Below are 15,005 nucleotides of genomic sequence, written 5' to 3'. Positions count from 1 at the left end.
TCAATTAAATTCAAATATTTAACATGTATGACACGTCTCTGTCTCCCTGTACCAGGTCTGCTGCTGGACACTCTGGAGGAGCTGGACACAGACGAGCTGGAGATATTTCAGTCTCATCTGACTAGTGGGCTGCTGCTTGGCTTTGCTCCCATCCCAGAGACCCAGCTGGACAACGCTGACAGGCTAGACACAGTGGGTAAAATGGTGGAGAGCTATGACCCTGAGATGGCTGTGAAGATCACACTGGAGATCCTGAGGAACATGAACCGGAATGACCTAGTCAAGACATTAGAGAGTGATCACAGAGGAGGTAACACACCATGATTCTGTACATGAATATGTTTATTACCTGTAATGGTCGTTAGAATCACACAAAGAACACTATTGTTCTCTGACTATCTTTCAACTGTAAATGTTAATGAAGCTATGAAAACAGAGAAAAACTTACTTTAGCTATCTCATATCAGAGTTACCTTGAATAGCATGATGTAGATCGACAATGATGCATAAATAACACAAATGACAAGTTAAATATTTATCATGTATGACACATCTCTGTCTCACTGTACCAGGTCTGCTGCTGGACATTCTGGTGGAACTGAACACTGAGGACATTAACATATTTCAGTCTCACCTGTCTACTGAGATGCTCCCTGGCTTTGCTCCCATCCTAAAGAAACAGCTGGACAACGCTGACAGGCAGGACACAGTAGATAAGATGGTGGAGAGATACGACCCTGAGATAGCTGTGAAGATCACACTGGAGATCCTGAGGAACATGAAACGGATTGATCTCGCTGGGAAATTAAGGAGTAGAGGTAACAGATACATCTGTTCCTTAAGAGTGTAGTTCCTTGTTAGGTTGGAGTGTATTATAGTATAATATGCTTTCCTTCACATGAATAGAACCCCTGCTAGCTGATGCTGACTTTCTCTCAGTTGTAAATTTAGATTAAGTTATAATAACTGGAAGACCAGGTTCCTTGTGTATCATTAATAGGCTGCATTTACACCGCAGGTCGTAATGCCTAGTTCCGATTTAGTGCCTATAAACAATTTTTTTGAACGCCTGCTTACACCTACTTTTTCTAATGACCCATATCTGATACCTGTGCTTACACTCGTAAGTATGTATGTATGACACATCTCTGTCTCACTGTACCAGGTCTGCTGCTGGCCACCCTGGTGGAACTGAACACTGAGGACATGAACATATTTCAGTCTCACCTGTCTACTGAGATGCTCCCTGGCTTTGCTCCCATCCTAAAGAACCAGCTGGACAACGCTGACAGGCTAGACACAGTAGATAAGATGGTGGAGAGATACGACCCTGAGATAGCTGTGAAGATCACACTGGAGATCCTGAGGAACATGAACCGGAATGACCTAGTCAAGACATTAGAGAGTGATCACAGAGGAGGTAACACAGCAAGATTCTGTACATAAATATGTTCATTACCTGTAATGGTCGTTAGAATGTTGAGTGTATCAGAAGTTTACCATCACATAAAGATCACCCCTGTTTGCTGGTGCTGACTATCGTTCAACTGTAAATGTTAATGAAGCTATGAAAGCAGAGACAAACGTACTTTAGCGATCTCATATCAGAGTTGCCTTGAATAACATGATGTAGACTGACAATGATGCATAATGCACAATGATGATTGGAGAACATGGTGCACCACTGCGGTCATAAGAGAACAGTGAGGAAAGTGAGATGAAACTGTTTGATCTCGCTAAGAAGGTAGAGAGTGATTACAGAAGAGGTAACACAGCAAGACAGATACATGTGATTATTACAAAACCGTAAGTGTATCATAGGCTTTCCTTCACACATAAACTATCACTTCTCACTGATGCTGACTTTCTCTCAGCTGAAAATGTAGATTAAGTCATAATAGAAGAGAAGAGAATTCAATCTCACCTGTCGACTTATCGGCTACGTGGCTATCCTCCCATCCCAGAGATCTGACATGGTAGACACAGTTGATAAGATGGAGGAGAGCTACTATGTCCCTGAGATAGCTGTGAAGGCCACACTGGTGACCCTGAGGAACATGAACCAGAACCAGTGGTGACAGAAGAGGTGACACAGCAAGATAGATAAATATGTTCAATATAAGTAATAGTCGTTAGAACGTTGAGTGTATCAGAAGTGCAGACTATCTTTCAGCTGAAAATGTTAATGAAGCTATCAAAACAGAGAGAGACTTCCTCTAGAGAGGGATTTACAGAACCTTCCTCTTGCAGAACTGACTGGTAGCATTTCTGGTGCCTTGTACCAGTGTAACAGATATTGAGCAGCAAAGCCACTGGAAAACTATTGGTGATACTGACTGTTTCTGTTTCCCTCTCATCTTCTCTCCTATGATAGGAGATTCGTATTCGTCGAGCAGCAAAGCCACTGTAATCCAAAAGATGACAGATAAACTTGTAATGGTGAGGAAGAAAGAGAATGTTTGGGCTCTGAGCATGCAACTACACATAAGGAAAGGTTGTCACAAAATGAAGATTCAACCTGTGCTGTCGTTTTGCATCTAGATGGAGGTTCCAGATCCGCTGGTAGGAGAAGCTTTCATCTCCCCAAAACAAACAGTGTCCAGCAGTTTGCCCTCATCTAGCAGCAGTTTACCATCTGACGACGTAGAGATGGAAGAGTTACAGAGCCTCACACCTCTGACGACCAACCCTACCCTGGTAATTTGCTGTGTAGTAGTCTTGCTCAAGTGTGTGTGTGTGTGTGAGTGTGTGTGTGGAGGGATCATTAACTTAAAAACATTTGGTTGCATTCTTTCTCATTCTTTAGAGCTCTTGCGAGGAATTTACACCTACTACCAATGATCAGAGCCAGGACACATGCAGGTAAATTGGTCTTTCTTCATGTATAATTATTTGTATTCAGTATCATTACACAATAGGTTTGCGGGCGCACAGAAAAGAGCCTTATTTTGAGCCAGGAAAAACCCTAGCTAGTTAGCCTCAAAAGCTGGATGGCCAGGTTATACGTTGCTAAAAAGTACCTAAAAGAGCCTGCAGAGTTCTGGAAACATAGGACAGAGAAAATGAATATTATATATTATTATTAATATTATTATCAAATATTGCACATGTAAAGTTTAGAGACAAAGGAACTGCCCGAGACCCACAGCATACCAGCTCATCTGTGAAACATGGTGGATGTGGTGGTATGGTTTGGGCAGGCCTGTCAGAGCATCACCAGTGAAGATACCCAGTGTCTGGTCGGGTCATTGTGCTTAAAGGGACAAACTGGGGTTCAAACGACAACCAAGTGGTCTCTCCGCCACTGTTTAGTAAACAGCTACGGGATGGGGCTGGAGGAATCTAACGTAAATTACTGTAATGGACGGAGCTATGGTTAAATTATAGTTTTAACCATGTTTTAAAGATATACAGTGTTTTAGTTTTTTATAGTTACATTGTTTATGAACAAGTAAAGCGTGTTTTAAAACAAGCTTGTATTTTGGGTGCTGATAGGGTAAGACAGTTGAACTAAGCTGATTTAAAATGTACATTCTTCAAGAATAACTGGCTGTATATCATTCATTTAAAAGTCCAACAAACAAAACATTAGTCTGTCCCAATACTTTTGGTGCCATGAAATAGGGGGACTATGTAAACATATTTTTTAAATTTCTAAATGGTTAAACTAATATGTACACAAATACCCGACATTACAAATAAAAGCTGAGAATCTATACATAACCTCTTAATCTATACATAATCTCTTAATCTATACATAACCTCTTAATCCATACATAACCTCTTAATCTATACATAACCTCTTCATCTATACATAACATCTTAATTATTGTTTGATTTACAATCCAAACGTCTAAATCCAAAACAGTATTGAGCCAAAATAAGAAACAATTCTTCACTGTCCCAATACTTACAGTTGGCACTGTATGCTGATATCTGTTCTGCTCTGCTCAACAAGTGTTACAGGAAGTGTTGGAACGCTCTTTTTCAAAACTCTAATTCTACTGAGAGGACAACATTGTTAATGACTCAGGACATTCAATTCAAAGGCTTTCGTCATTTAAATATGTGACACAGTCTGATCATTACCAATATTGGTCCTCATGTCGGGATCCAATGTAATGATCTGACTCTTCTTCCGAAAAATGTGAATACATTTCCGCGCTGTTGAAAATCAATGACACATCGCTAGTCAACTAACACAGCTTGTTTTATGAGCCTGCTAACAATGTAAAGTAGTGTTCTAGTTAACTAGGTAGCAGTGGGGATTACTCACCCAATCCATTACGTTGCAGTATTTTGGCTTGACTAGAGAGTTTGTGTTGTGATTCGTATTTTCGTAGTTCCGTAGTTCTGTGTTTCAAAAGAAAAGTCTGAACATTTTGATTGGTTGCCGACATGCGGACCAAATGATCAGACTGGGTCACTAGCAGACCAAATGATCAGACTGGGTCACTACCAGACCAAATGATCAGACTGGGTCACTAGCAGACCAAATGATCAGACTGGGTCACTAGCAGACCAAATGATCAGACTGGGTCACTAGCAGACCAAATGATCAGACTGGGTCACTAGCAGACCAAATGAGCAGACTGGGTCACTAGCAGACCAAATGATCAGACTGGGTCACTAGCAGACCAAATGATCAGACTGGGTCACTAGCAGACCAAATGAGCAGACTGGGTCACTAGCAGACCAAATGATCAGACTGGGTCACTAGCAGACCAAATGATCAGACTGGGTCACTAGCAGACCAAATTATCAGACTGGGTCACTAGCAGACCAAATGATCAGACTGGGTCACTGGCAGACCAAATGAGCAGACTGGGTCACTAGCAGACCAAATGATCAGACTGGGTCACTAGCAGACCAAATGATCAGACTGGGTCACTAGCAGACCAAATGATCAGACTGGGTCACTAGCAGACCAAATTATCAGACTGGGTCACTAGCAGACCAAATGATCAGACTGGGTCACTAGCAGACCAATTGATCAGACTGGGTCACTAGCAGACCAAATGATCAGACTGGGTCACTAGCAGACCAAATGATCAGACTGGGTCACTAGCAGACCAAATGATCAGACTGGGTCACTAGCAGACCAAATGATCAGACTGGGTCACTAGCAGACCAAATGATCAGACTGGGTCACTAGCAGACCAAATGATCAGACTGGGTCACTAGCAGACCAAATGATCAGACTGGGTCACTAGCAGACCAAATGATCAGACTGTGTCACTAGCAGACCAAATGAGCAGACTGGGTCACTAGCAGACCAAATGATCAGACTGGGTCACTAGCAGACCAAATGATCAGACTGGGTCACTAGCAGACCAAATGATCAGACTGGGTCACTGGCAGACCAAATGATCAGACTGGGTCACTAGCAGACCAAATGATCAGACTGGGTCACTAGCAGACCAAATGATCAGACTGGGTCACTAGCAGACCAAATGATCAGACTGGGTCACTAGCAGACCAAATGATCAGACTGGGTCACTAGCAGACCAAATGATCAGACTGGGTCACTAGCAGACCAAATGATCAGACTGGGTCACTGGCAGACCAAATGATCAGACTGGGTCACTAGCAGACCAAATGATCAGACTGGGTCACTAGCAGACCAAATGATCAGACTGGGTCACTAGCAGACCAAATGATCAGACTGGGTCACTAGCAGACCAAATGATCAGACTGGGTCACTAGCAGACCAAATGATCAGACTGGGTCACTAGCAGACCAAATGATCAGACTGGGTCACTGGCAGACCAAATGATCAGACTGGGTCACTAGCAGACCAAATGATCAGACTGGGTCACTAGCAGACCAAATGATCAGACTGGGTCACTAGCAGACCAAATGATCAGACTGGGTCACTAGCAGACCAAATGATCAGACTGGGTCACTAGCAGACCAAATGATCAGACTGGGTCACTAGCAGACCAAATGAGCAGACTGGGTCACTAGCAGACCAAATGATCAGACTGGGTCACTAGCAGACCAAATGAGCAGACTGGGTCACTAGCAGACCAAATGATCAGACTGGGTCACTAGCAGACCAATGATCAGACTGGGTCACTAGCAGACCAAATGAGCAGACTGGGTCACTGTGTTCAACAGGTTCCAGTTCCCCAGGCAGGTCTGGTCCTGTGCAGTAGAACAACTATTTGTATTGTTTCACTTTTGATTATGATTCTTTGACAGGATGGATGTGGAGAACTCAGCTAAGACAGCAGAGGAGAGAGGTGAGGGAACTCTCTGGAAGTTTTCTTTCTGCATGGCTACTATATCAACATAATGTATGTGTGTGTGTGTGTGTGTGTGTGTGTGTGTGTGTGTGTGTGTGTGTGTGTGTGTGTGTCTGTGTGTGTGTGTGTGTGTGTGTGGCGAGTATGCACTTATATGTGTATACAGTATGTATACTAGACAGACTATAATAGACAGACATGTTGTTTCCAAATGTATGATTCTTTCTCTCTCTCCCCCTCCCTCCCTCCCTCTCCCTCCCTCCCTCCCTCTCCCTCCCTCCCTCCCTCTCCCTCCCAGAACCCATTCAACCTACTGTTCACCTTGCCTCGACCTGGCCTCAACACAGAGGACCATCCAGCCTCAGGCCACGCCCCCGTAGTTGGCCCCCTAGTGGCGATTCCAAGAACAGCACGGAAGATGTCAGAGTACATCTGTCTCACAACTTACCTGATGTCGTGTTAAGTTTCAAAGAATTTAACATGTTCAGCCTGAGCAGTTTTATGCCTGACTCTCCCCCGGTAAGAGCTTCACCTGGAAGGATAGAGAGAATTTAGGAAGTAAAAAGAAAATGAAAACTATTTCATAATTTAAGTATTTGGTTCAATATCAATTGCTTTTACTTTTTAGACTTCTCACAAAGAATTTACTCCTGAAATCCTTGATGATGAGAGCAAGGGAAGATACTGGTAACTTGTTTTTTGTCATTATATTATGTATTATACATATATTTCTGACAGTATGGGATTACTACAAGAGATTACTATGTTGAAATAGTTGAATTGGTGGATATCATTCGTCATTGTTGTATGTTCAACAGGTTCCAGTGCCCCCGTGCAGGTCTGTTCCAGTGCAGTATAACAGGCCTGGTGTTTGGGATGAAGGGGGAGGGGGAGGTGCTCTATGAGACAGTCCCCTGGGACACGAGGCTCCTAGCCCAGAGTGGCAAGAGGCCTGCAGGACCCCTGTTCAACATAGACTGCCCTCAGAAGTCTGTCCGTCAACTACACCTCCCACACTGTGAAATCTACCCTGGTGAGAGAAGAATACACTGTGCTGTGTGCATGGAAAGAACATGTGGGCTATACATAATCAGGGAAACCGTCAATTATTTTGTCTAAATCACATAACAGAGACTTTAGTGAAAGACAGGAAGTAAGGAGGAGAGGGTATGTCAGCAGGGCATGGATCTGAACCCATGCCGACATGGGCATATGTGACACGGTCTGGTAATTTGAGCCGCAAGCTTCTGACTTTTATTTTGAAACGTGGAAATACATTTCAACGTTGTTGAAAATCACAACACAAACTCGCTAGTCACGCCAAAATACTGCAACGCAATGGATTGGGTGAGTGAGTAATCCCCACTGCTACCTAGTGAACTAAAACACGACTTTACATTGTTAGCAGGTTCACAAAACAAGCTGTGTTAGTTGACTAGCGAGTGTGTCGTTGATTTTCAACAACGCTGACATGTATTTACATTTTTCAAAAGAAAAGTCTGAACATTAAATCGACTGCCGACTTAAACCAATTGACCAGACCGTGTCACATGTGTGCACTGTAGGCCATGGTGCTAGAGCACTGGACCACCCCAGGCCACTAAATCACATAATCTAAATGAATGATGAATGACATCATCATGTCATCTCTGTGTACCACCTTTTTATAGTGTATGGTAAAATATTCTGTATTTATATAGTGTCATGATAGACAGAAGGTCCTCCATGAGTATGTTTCTACTCAGCATCTGTAGCAGCGAGTTGTGTGTCATTATCGAAACAAAACACATTTCTCTTTCTTTCTTAGAAGGTGGGCATGACTTCCTGTCTGTATTCCATGTGACTGATGACAACGTGGAGTTTATCCGTCCCCATGTGAAAACAGGCTCACATGTCATAATAAACGTCACCGGATTGTCCCCTTTGGGCATCGTTAAAGACGAAAATGCTCCCAAAACCCCAATAAGGTCACGTGTGTTGCTATTCCATGAGCCATTTGATGACTCTGATGTGATCCTTAGAGTGTTGTTGCTGCCTAAAACAGTTCTACTGCCCGATGTAAGTTGATTTTAAAATGTCACAACAACATATACTTATTGTCTGAAGAGAGTTGGGGTCTATTTAAATTTACGTAACAGTGATGAATTGAAGTTAAATTGTGAAATGAATTAAAACTCTAATTAATCTGTTTCTGCATTCTTGCTCTCATTGTAATCAATCTACTCCAGGTGATAAATTGGAGGAAAAAGATGAATGCAACAGGAACCTACTTGGAAACAACTTCTGACTGTAATCTAACTCCAGATCAGTCATACAGCCTCTCCACTGATCCAACACATGAAGTGGAACCCCAGGTAAAGTCAGCATGATATTACCGCTGTTGATACTTGACTCAAGAACCCTGACTGAGTGAATAGAGATACTTTCTAATAGGAGAGGTTACTCTTACTATTGCTCAAACCCAAGTTAAACTAACAGCATCCTATTTTTATCCTCTGATCCAGAGAGCACCGTTTTATGAAGAGGACACAGACTATGTTGAGAAGTTTGAGGTAGAATTACCTGTTACAGCTAGAAAGGTTGTACTCACGCTGAGGGAAAACACCACTAAAGGAAACAGTTCACAGGATGCTGAATGTGTGTGGAAACGTTGTGTCAAACTGCCCCCCAGAGTTCAGTCAGGTAACAGTCTTCTGGATTACAAATTATATTGTTATAATTATACAAAACTGAATTATCATTTTAAATTCTCTATCATGATTGCAACTACAGTACATGAAGATTACAAGTACATTATTTATATGATATCATAAGTGTCTTTGATCCTCAATTGCCTGTCCGATGTAAACTGGACAAAATATTTCAGATCTGCTTTTTGACGTAGTACAACAGTTTTCATACTTGAAATCGAATGAATTAGTTTCAGTCTCAATAATATTTTCTTGAGCAAAATTAATGTAAATATCTCTTACTCCCCATTCACACCACCAGGAGGCACTGTAATATCCAACATCTGGCAGTATTTCTGGAACAGAACAAAAGAAACAGCGCCCCTCATAGATGTGGAACGTCACACAGGTAATATACATGTCCTTCTCTAACCTTCTCGTCAGCTTGCTACTGGTTGTCATTGGGTTATTTAAACACTAAAAACAATTATTATATTTTTATTTATTTATTTTACCAGATAAAATCAATTGAGAACAAATTCTCATTAATTTATGACGAAACATAAACTGAAGGTTTATAATGAAGGATAACAATGAAGGTTTATAATGAAGGATAACATATCCTTAAAAAATATATATATATTATTATTATTAAATGATTAAATCTTTATTTATGCAGTGTGTCTCACAGAGACCATGGCCTCTTCTCCTGGGAGCCCTGCTTACAGCCCTGCTCTGTGTCAAGAGACGGTGACTGATCTGCTAGAGAACTGTTTGAAGAAGCTGCTGGAGGTTCAGATGAGGGATTTTTGCTTTCAACTGAATCAACAAGTGCATAACTTTGACCCCCTCCTTCCAGGGGAGCTGGAGCATAAAAGCAAGCAGGACATTGTGAGAATGATGGTACAGAAATACCTCAAAGATGGTGCTGTGGAGCACACACTGAGGATCCTGCGGAAGATAGGGCTGAACTTGTATGCAGAAGAGTTAGAGGACGATTTTAGAAAGTGGAAGAGCGCGGCCCATGAAACAGGATGAGGACGAGGACGCTGTGAAGATCGCACGGGATCCTTCCTGGTAAACAGACTGACTTCTATAGCGCCTTATTCCAAAGCGCTTTACAACGGCCTCTCATTCACCCATTCACACACCAATGGCGGCCCAAGGACACCTCGACATGTGGCCAGCCGGGGTTCGAACCGCCGACCTTGCGATCATTAGACATCGGCTCTACCTCCTGAGCCACAGCCGCCCTCTTCCTGGAGAAGACAGAGCTGGAGTGATATGCTGGAGAGTTAGAGGACTTGGTATCCAGTTTCCCAGAAGCATCTGCCTGGATCTTCTCAGGTTGGCATTCCTACCAACTGCCAGTGCAGTTCCTAAATCGCCTGAACGATTTATTTTTCCTCCAGGTACTAGACATGTTTCAGTAATCACTGAAAAGGAAGAAGATTGACATGTTTTGTCCTATATGAATGAATGAATGAATGAATGAATGAATGAATGAATGAATGAATGAATGAATGAATGGACTTTATTGTCATTGCTACAGTACAGGTACCAAACAACGAAATTTAGGAGGGGTGGCACCCCTGGTGCTAGGAAAGGAAAAAAATAAAAAATAATAAACTTTTAGAAAAAGAATAAAATCACAAGAAGGTAAGGAGCTGGTTTACATAAATAAAGGCTATGTACACAATCCACTGTACTATACTGCACAGATAGTCAACTAGGGTTGTCATATTGCACAATAGTATTTTTTCGCGTTATTTAAAGTGTCACAGTTTGCAGGCTTGAAATGTACATGTTTGTGCCTCAGCACTACACCTGATTTTTTCAGTCCAGCAGCTGCCATACAATCCGTCCAGACTGTCCAGGGCCCAGAACTTAGGTCTTTGCTGTGTTCAGGGCCTAGACGGCCCTGTGGTAGAAGCAGTTCTTCAGTCTGTTTGTCTTAGCGGCCGGGGTCCTGTACCTCCTTTTCGAGGGCAGCCTGATAAAGTGTACGTGCCCAGGGTGGGTCGGGTCCCCTATACTGGACATGTGAAGACATCCTGTTGAATAGACACAGTTCTTGACTGTGATTTTCTTCTTTTTATTTTCTTACTATCCTTCTTTTTCTGGATTTTTTAATGCTGTATGTAATGCACTTTGAATTGCCCATGTTGTATGAAATGTGCTATACAAATAAACTTGCTATACAAATAAACTTGCTATTGCCACAATGTGCTATACAAATAAACTTGCCTTGCCACTATGTGGCAGGTTCATGATATCAGATGTACTGCATTACAGCACATTGTATTTAGTTCTGTTGGATTTAAAAAATAAAAATAAAACTTTTATCATTGATGACACTGACCACGGTGCGCTGGCTGCCCTCAACAAGTGACGTTTAAACAAACAACAAACCATGATTTATTTACCAACCAATCACGGATTGGAATGTGATATCTCTGTACTTTATGCATATTATGGACAACCAACATGTACACAAACACCACCAATTACAAAATTGATAGTAATTGTTTAACTTCAAATCAAAAACTTTTGAATAGAGCCAAGAGAAGAGAACTGTCCCATTACTTACGTTGTACCATATTCTTCGAGACATCAATGGATGGATATTGTAGCGACTAGATGGAGTCAAAATAGTAAAAAGTCGCTGAGAGACGCGAGCAGGGTCTGGGTTGATGGTTGTATGACGCGCCAAAACAATTCTCTGAGATGGAAAGTAGGTTTAGAGCATTTATTGAACTGAACAATCTAACGTACAAAAATAATCAAAATAACAAACTATACGTAAAGAATAATGCGGTCAACAAAAATACAGCGTATGGAGCTATTTTAGTGCCACCAGAAATCGAATTGTATTTGACAGATTGAATTGAATCTGAGCACAAACTGAATTGTATTCGACAGATTGAATTGTATTCAATTCAGTTTTCATTATTCTCATTCAGTTTACAAATTCAGTTTCTCTAAATACAATTCGTTTTTTCTCAAAATACAATTCAGTTCTCTAAATACAATTCAGTTTTTCTCAAAATACGAGTTCAGTTTTAGAGGCACTCATCCGGGGACTCTGGGTTAGGTAGAATAATAAATGGGGTAGTGGTGGTCTAGTGGATAGTGAGTTGGACTTGGGATCGGAAGGTTGTGAGTTCAAATCCCGCCTGAAGCCACACCACTACTAGTGTGCCCTTGGGTAAGGCACTTAGCCCTCAGTTACTCCAGGGGGAATGTCCCTGTAATTCGTAATTCGTAATTGTAAATCGCTTTGGATAAAAGCGTCTGCTAAATGGCAAAATTATTAGAATAATAGAGCACCGATTCTAACTCCCATCCCTCCCATCCGACGTCGTTATATGGAGAAAAGTAATGAAATAGGCAATGTGTGTCCTTTCAGTCTGCCTGAGGTGTTGTAGGGGGGTATTAAGTATAACAGGCTAATGGGTTTATTGTGAGTTTACTTTGATTGTTTGTTTATTGCCTTGATCACCGTATTGAGAATTCATATGGTTATGGGGGGTGATATTGCAAGTTTTTTTTTATTTTATGAAATCTGATCCATATGTGTTTATTAATGCCTGTGTGGTGTTATTTTTGAGTTAGTATTTAATCAAATACAAAGTATGCCATAATGGAATGTAAAAACTTTGCCGCTCAATATCTCTGAACTGCCCTAAACGGAGATAGAACCTTATCATTCTAAACGGAGATAGAACCTTATCATTCTAAACGGAGATAGAACCTTCTCATTCTAAACGGAGATAGAACCTTATCATTCTAAACGGAGATAGAACCTTATCATTCTAAACGGAGATAGAACCTTATCATTCTAAACGGAGATAGAACCTTCTCATTCTAAACGGAGATAGAACCTTATCATTCTAAACTCACGAACTCCTCGAGTAGCCGCTCCTTTATGAATGAATGAATGAATGAATGACCTTTATTGTCATTGTAACAGGTACAACGAAATTAAATGCAAGCCCTAGGTGCTTAACAAACAAACACAGTCCTAAGATAATAAAAAACAAGAATGAGACATAAATAGGGGGGATATAAATATAAATAGGGGGATAAGTCAGTAAGTCACATCTGAGAATGTGTCTATTATGTAAATGTATCTGCTTATATACACTATATGGCCTATTCACAAGGGGGAGTTAGCATGTAACTGTACCGTGTACTTTTGTAAACATATAAACGTATGAACTAGTAACTTATATACAGTATATGAACCCTAACACAAGAATGTAAACATATTGCAGGGTTATAGAACATTGCACTATTTCCAGCCGTATGAAGTGTTTGTTGCCAGGTAGGGTGGTGTGGGTCCAGCCGTATGAAGTGTTTGTTGCCAGGTAGGGTGGTGTGGGTCCAGCCGTGTGAAGTGTTTGTTGCCAGGTAGGGTGGTGTGGGTCCAGCCGTGTGAAGTGTTTGTTGCCAGGTAGGGTGGTGTGGGTCCAGCCGTATGAAGTGTTTGTTGCCAGGTAGGGTGGTGTGGGTCCAGCCGTGTGAAGTGTTTGTTGCCAGGTAGGGTGGTGTGGGTCCAGCCGTGTGAAGTGTTTGTTGCCAGGTAGGGTGGTGTGGGTCCAGCCGTATGAAGTGTTTGTTGCCAGGTAGGGTGGTGTGGGTCCAGCCGTGTGAAGTGTTTGTTGCCAGGTAGGGTGGTGTGGGTCCAGCCGTGTGAAGTGTTTGTTGCCAGGTAGGGTGGTGTGGGTCCAGCCGTATGAAGTGTTAGTTGCCAGGTAGGGTGGTGTGGGTCCAGCCGTATGAAGTGTTTGTTGCCAGGTAGGGTGGTGTGGGTCCAGCCGTGTGAAGTGTTTGTTGCCAGGTAGGGTGGTGTGGGGTCCAGCCGTATGAAGTGTTTGTTGCCAGGTAGGGTGGTGTGGGTCCAGCCGTATGAAGTGTTTGTTGCCAGGTAGGTTGGTGTGGGTTCCAGCCGTGTGAAGAGTTTGTTGCCAGGTAGGGTGGTGTGGGGTCCAGCCGTATGAAGTGTTTGTTGCCAGGTAGGGTGGTGTGGGTCCAGCCGTATGAAGAGTTTGTTGCCAGGTAGGGTGGGGGGGGGTCCAGCCGTATGAAGTGTTTGTTGCCAGGGTGGGGGGGGGGTCCAGCCGTGTGAAGAGTTTGTTGCCAGATAGGGTGGTGGGGGTCCAGCCGTATGAAGTGTTTGTTGCCAGGGTGGTGGGGGTCCAGCCGTGTGAAGTGTTTGTTGCCAGGTAGGGTGGTGTGGGGTCCAGCCGTGTGAAGTGTTTGTTGCCAGATAGGGTGGTGGGGGTCCAGCCGTATGAAGTGTTTGTTGCCAGGGTGGTGGGGGTCCAGCCGTGTGAAGTGTTTGTTGCCAGGTAGGGTGGGGGGGGTCCAGCCGTGTGAAGTGTTTGTTGCCAGGGTGGGGGGGGTCCTTGAGGATTTTGACTGCCTTCTTGAGACAGCGGGAGTTGTAAAGTTCTTCCAGGGAGGGGAGAGGGAGAGGGAGGGGGAGGGGAGAGGGAGGGGGAGGGGGAGGGGAGAAGGAGGAGGAGAGGAGAGGGCATCCGATGATCTTCTGGGCAGAGTTGACGACCCTCTGGAGGTCTTCCCCTCTGCGGCTGTGCAGCTGAGGAACCACACGCAGATGCAGTACGTGAGGATGCTTTCCACAGAGCAGCGGTAGAAGGACACAAGCAGGTCTTGTCTGAGGTGGTAGTTTCTGAGTATTCTCAGGAAGTAGAGTCTCTGCTGTGGCTTCCTGACGATGGCCGTGGTGTTGGTTCTCCAGGTCAGGTCATCCTCCAGGTGGACGCCCAGGAATCTGAAGACTGAGACTCTCTCCACGCAGCCCCCATCCATGTCAGTCCATAATTCATACGGTCTGAAAATATAATTGCTGCTATATAGTTGCTATTGTATCCTGGAAAAAACATGAGCGTTTTCCAAGAACTAAACATAATCCCGGTGTTACGATAGCAATAATAATTAACCGTTTTAGTCTATATGAACTGTGGATTGACAAGAAATATATGTATTTTAAAAAAGGTTTTCCAACAAAATGTAGTTTTAAAAAACAACTCCTAAATCAACACAAAGTCTCTAATATAAG

General features: G+C 42.8%; 1 protein-coding gene across 1 annotated transcript; it reads left to right on the top strand.

The window, feature by feature from the left end:
- Window positions 1-1,233: 1,233 nt before the first annotated feature.
- LOC308151497 (uncharacterized protein) lies at window positions 1,234-11,124 on the top strand. The gene is made up of 13 exons (XM_080524371.1): window positions 1,234-1,420; window positions 2,375-2,439; window positions 2,542-2,697; window positions 2,807-2,862; window positions 6,205-6,245; window positions 6,547-6,674; window positions 6,877-6,935; window positions 7,067-7,281; window positions 8,056-8,306; window positions 8,477-8,602; window positions 8,753-8,930; window positions 9,240-9,326; window positions 9,597-11,124. The coding sequence occupies exons 1-13, from the start codon at window positions 1,240-1,242 to the stop codon at window positions 9,953-9,955; spliced, it is 1,902 nt and encodes a 633-aa protein (XP_080380497.1). The 5' UTR covers window positions 1,234-1,239; the 3' UTR covers window positions 9,956-11,124.
- The last annotated feature ends 3,881 nt before the right edge of the window (window positions 11,125-15,005 follow it).

This window comes from Nansenia antarctica (assembly GCF_963989245.1).
Source record: "Nansenia antarctica genome assembly, chromosome: 2".
In the NCBI taxonomy this organism is placed as follows: Eukaryota; Metazoa; Chordata; class Actinopteri; order Argentiniformes; family Microstomatidae; genus Nansenia; species Nansenia antarctica.
Note: the sequence above shows the minus strand (reverse complement) of the source record. Positions and strands in the feature narration are given on the sequence as shown.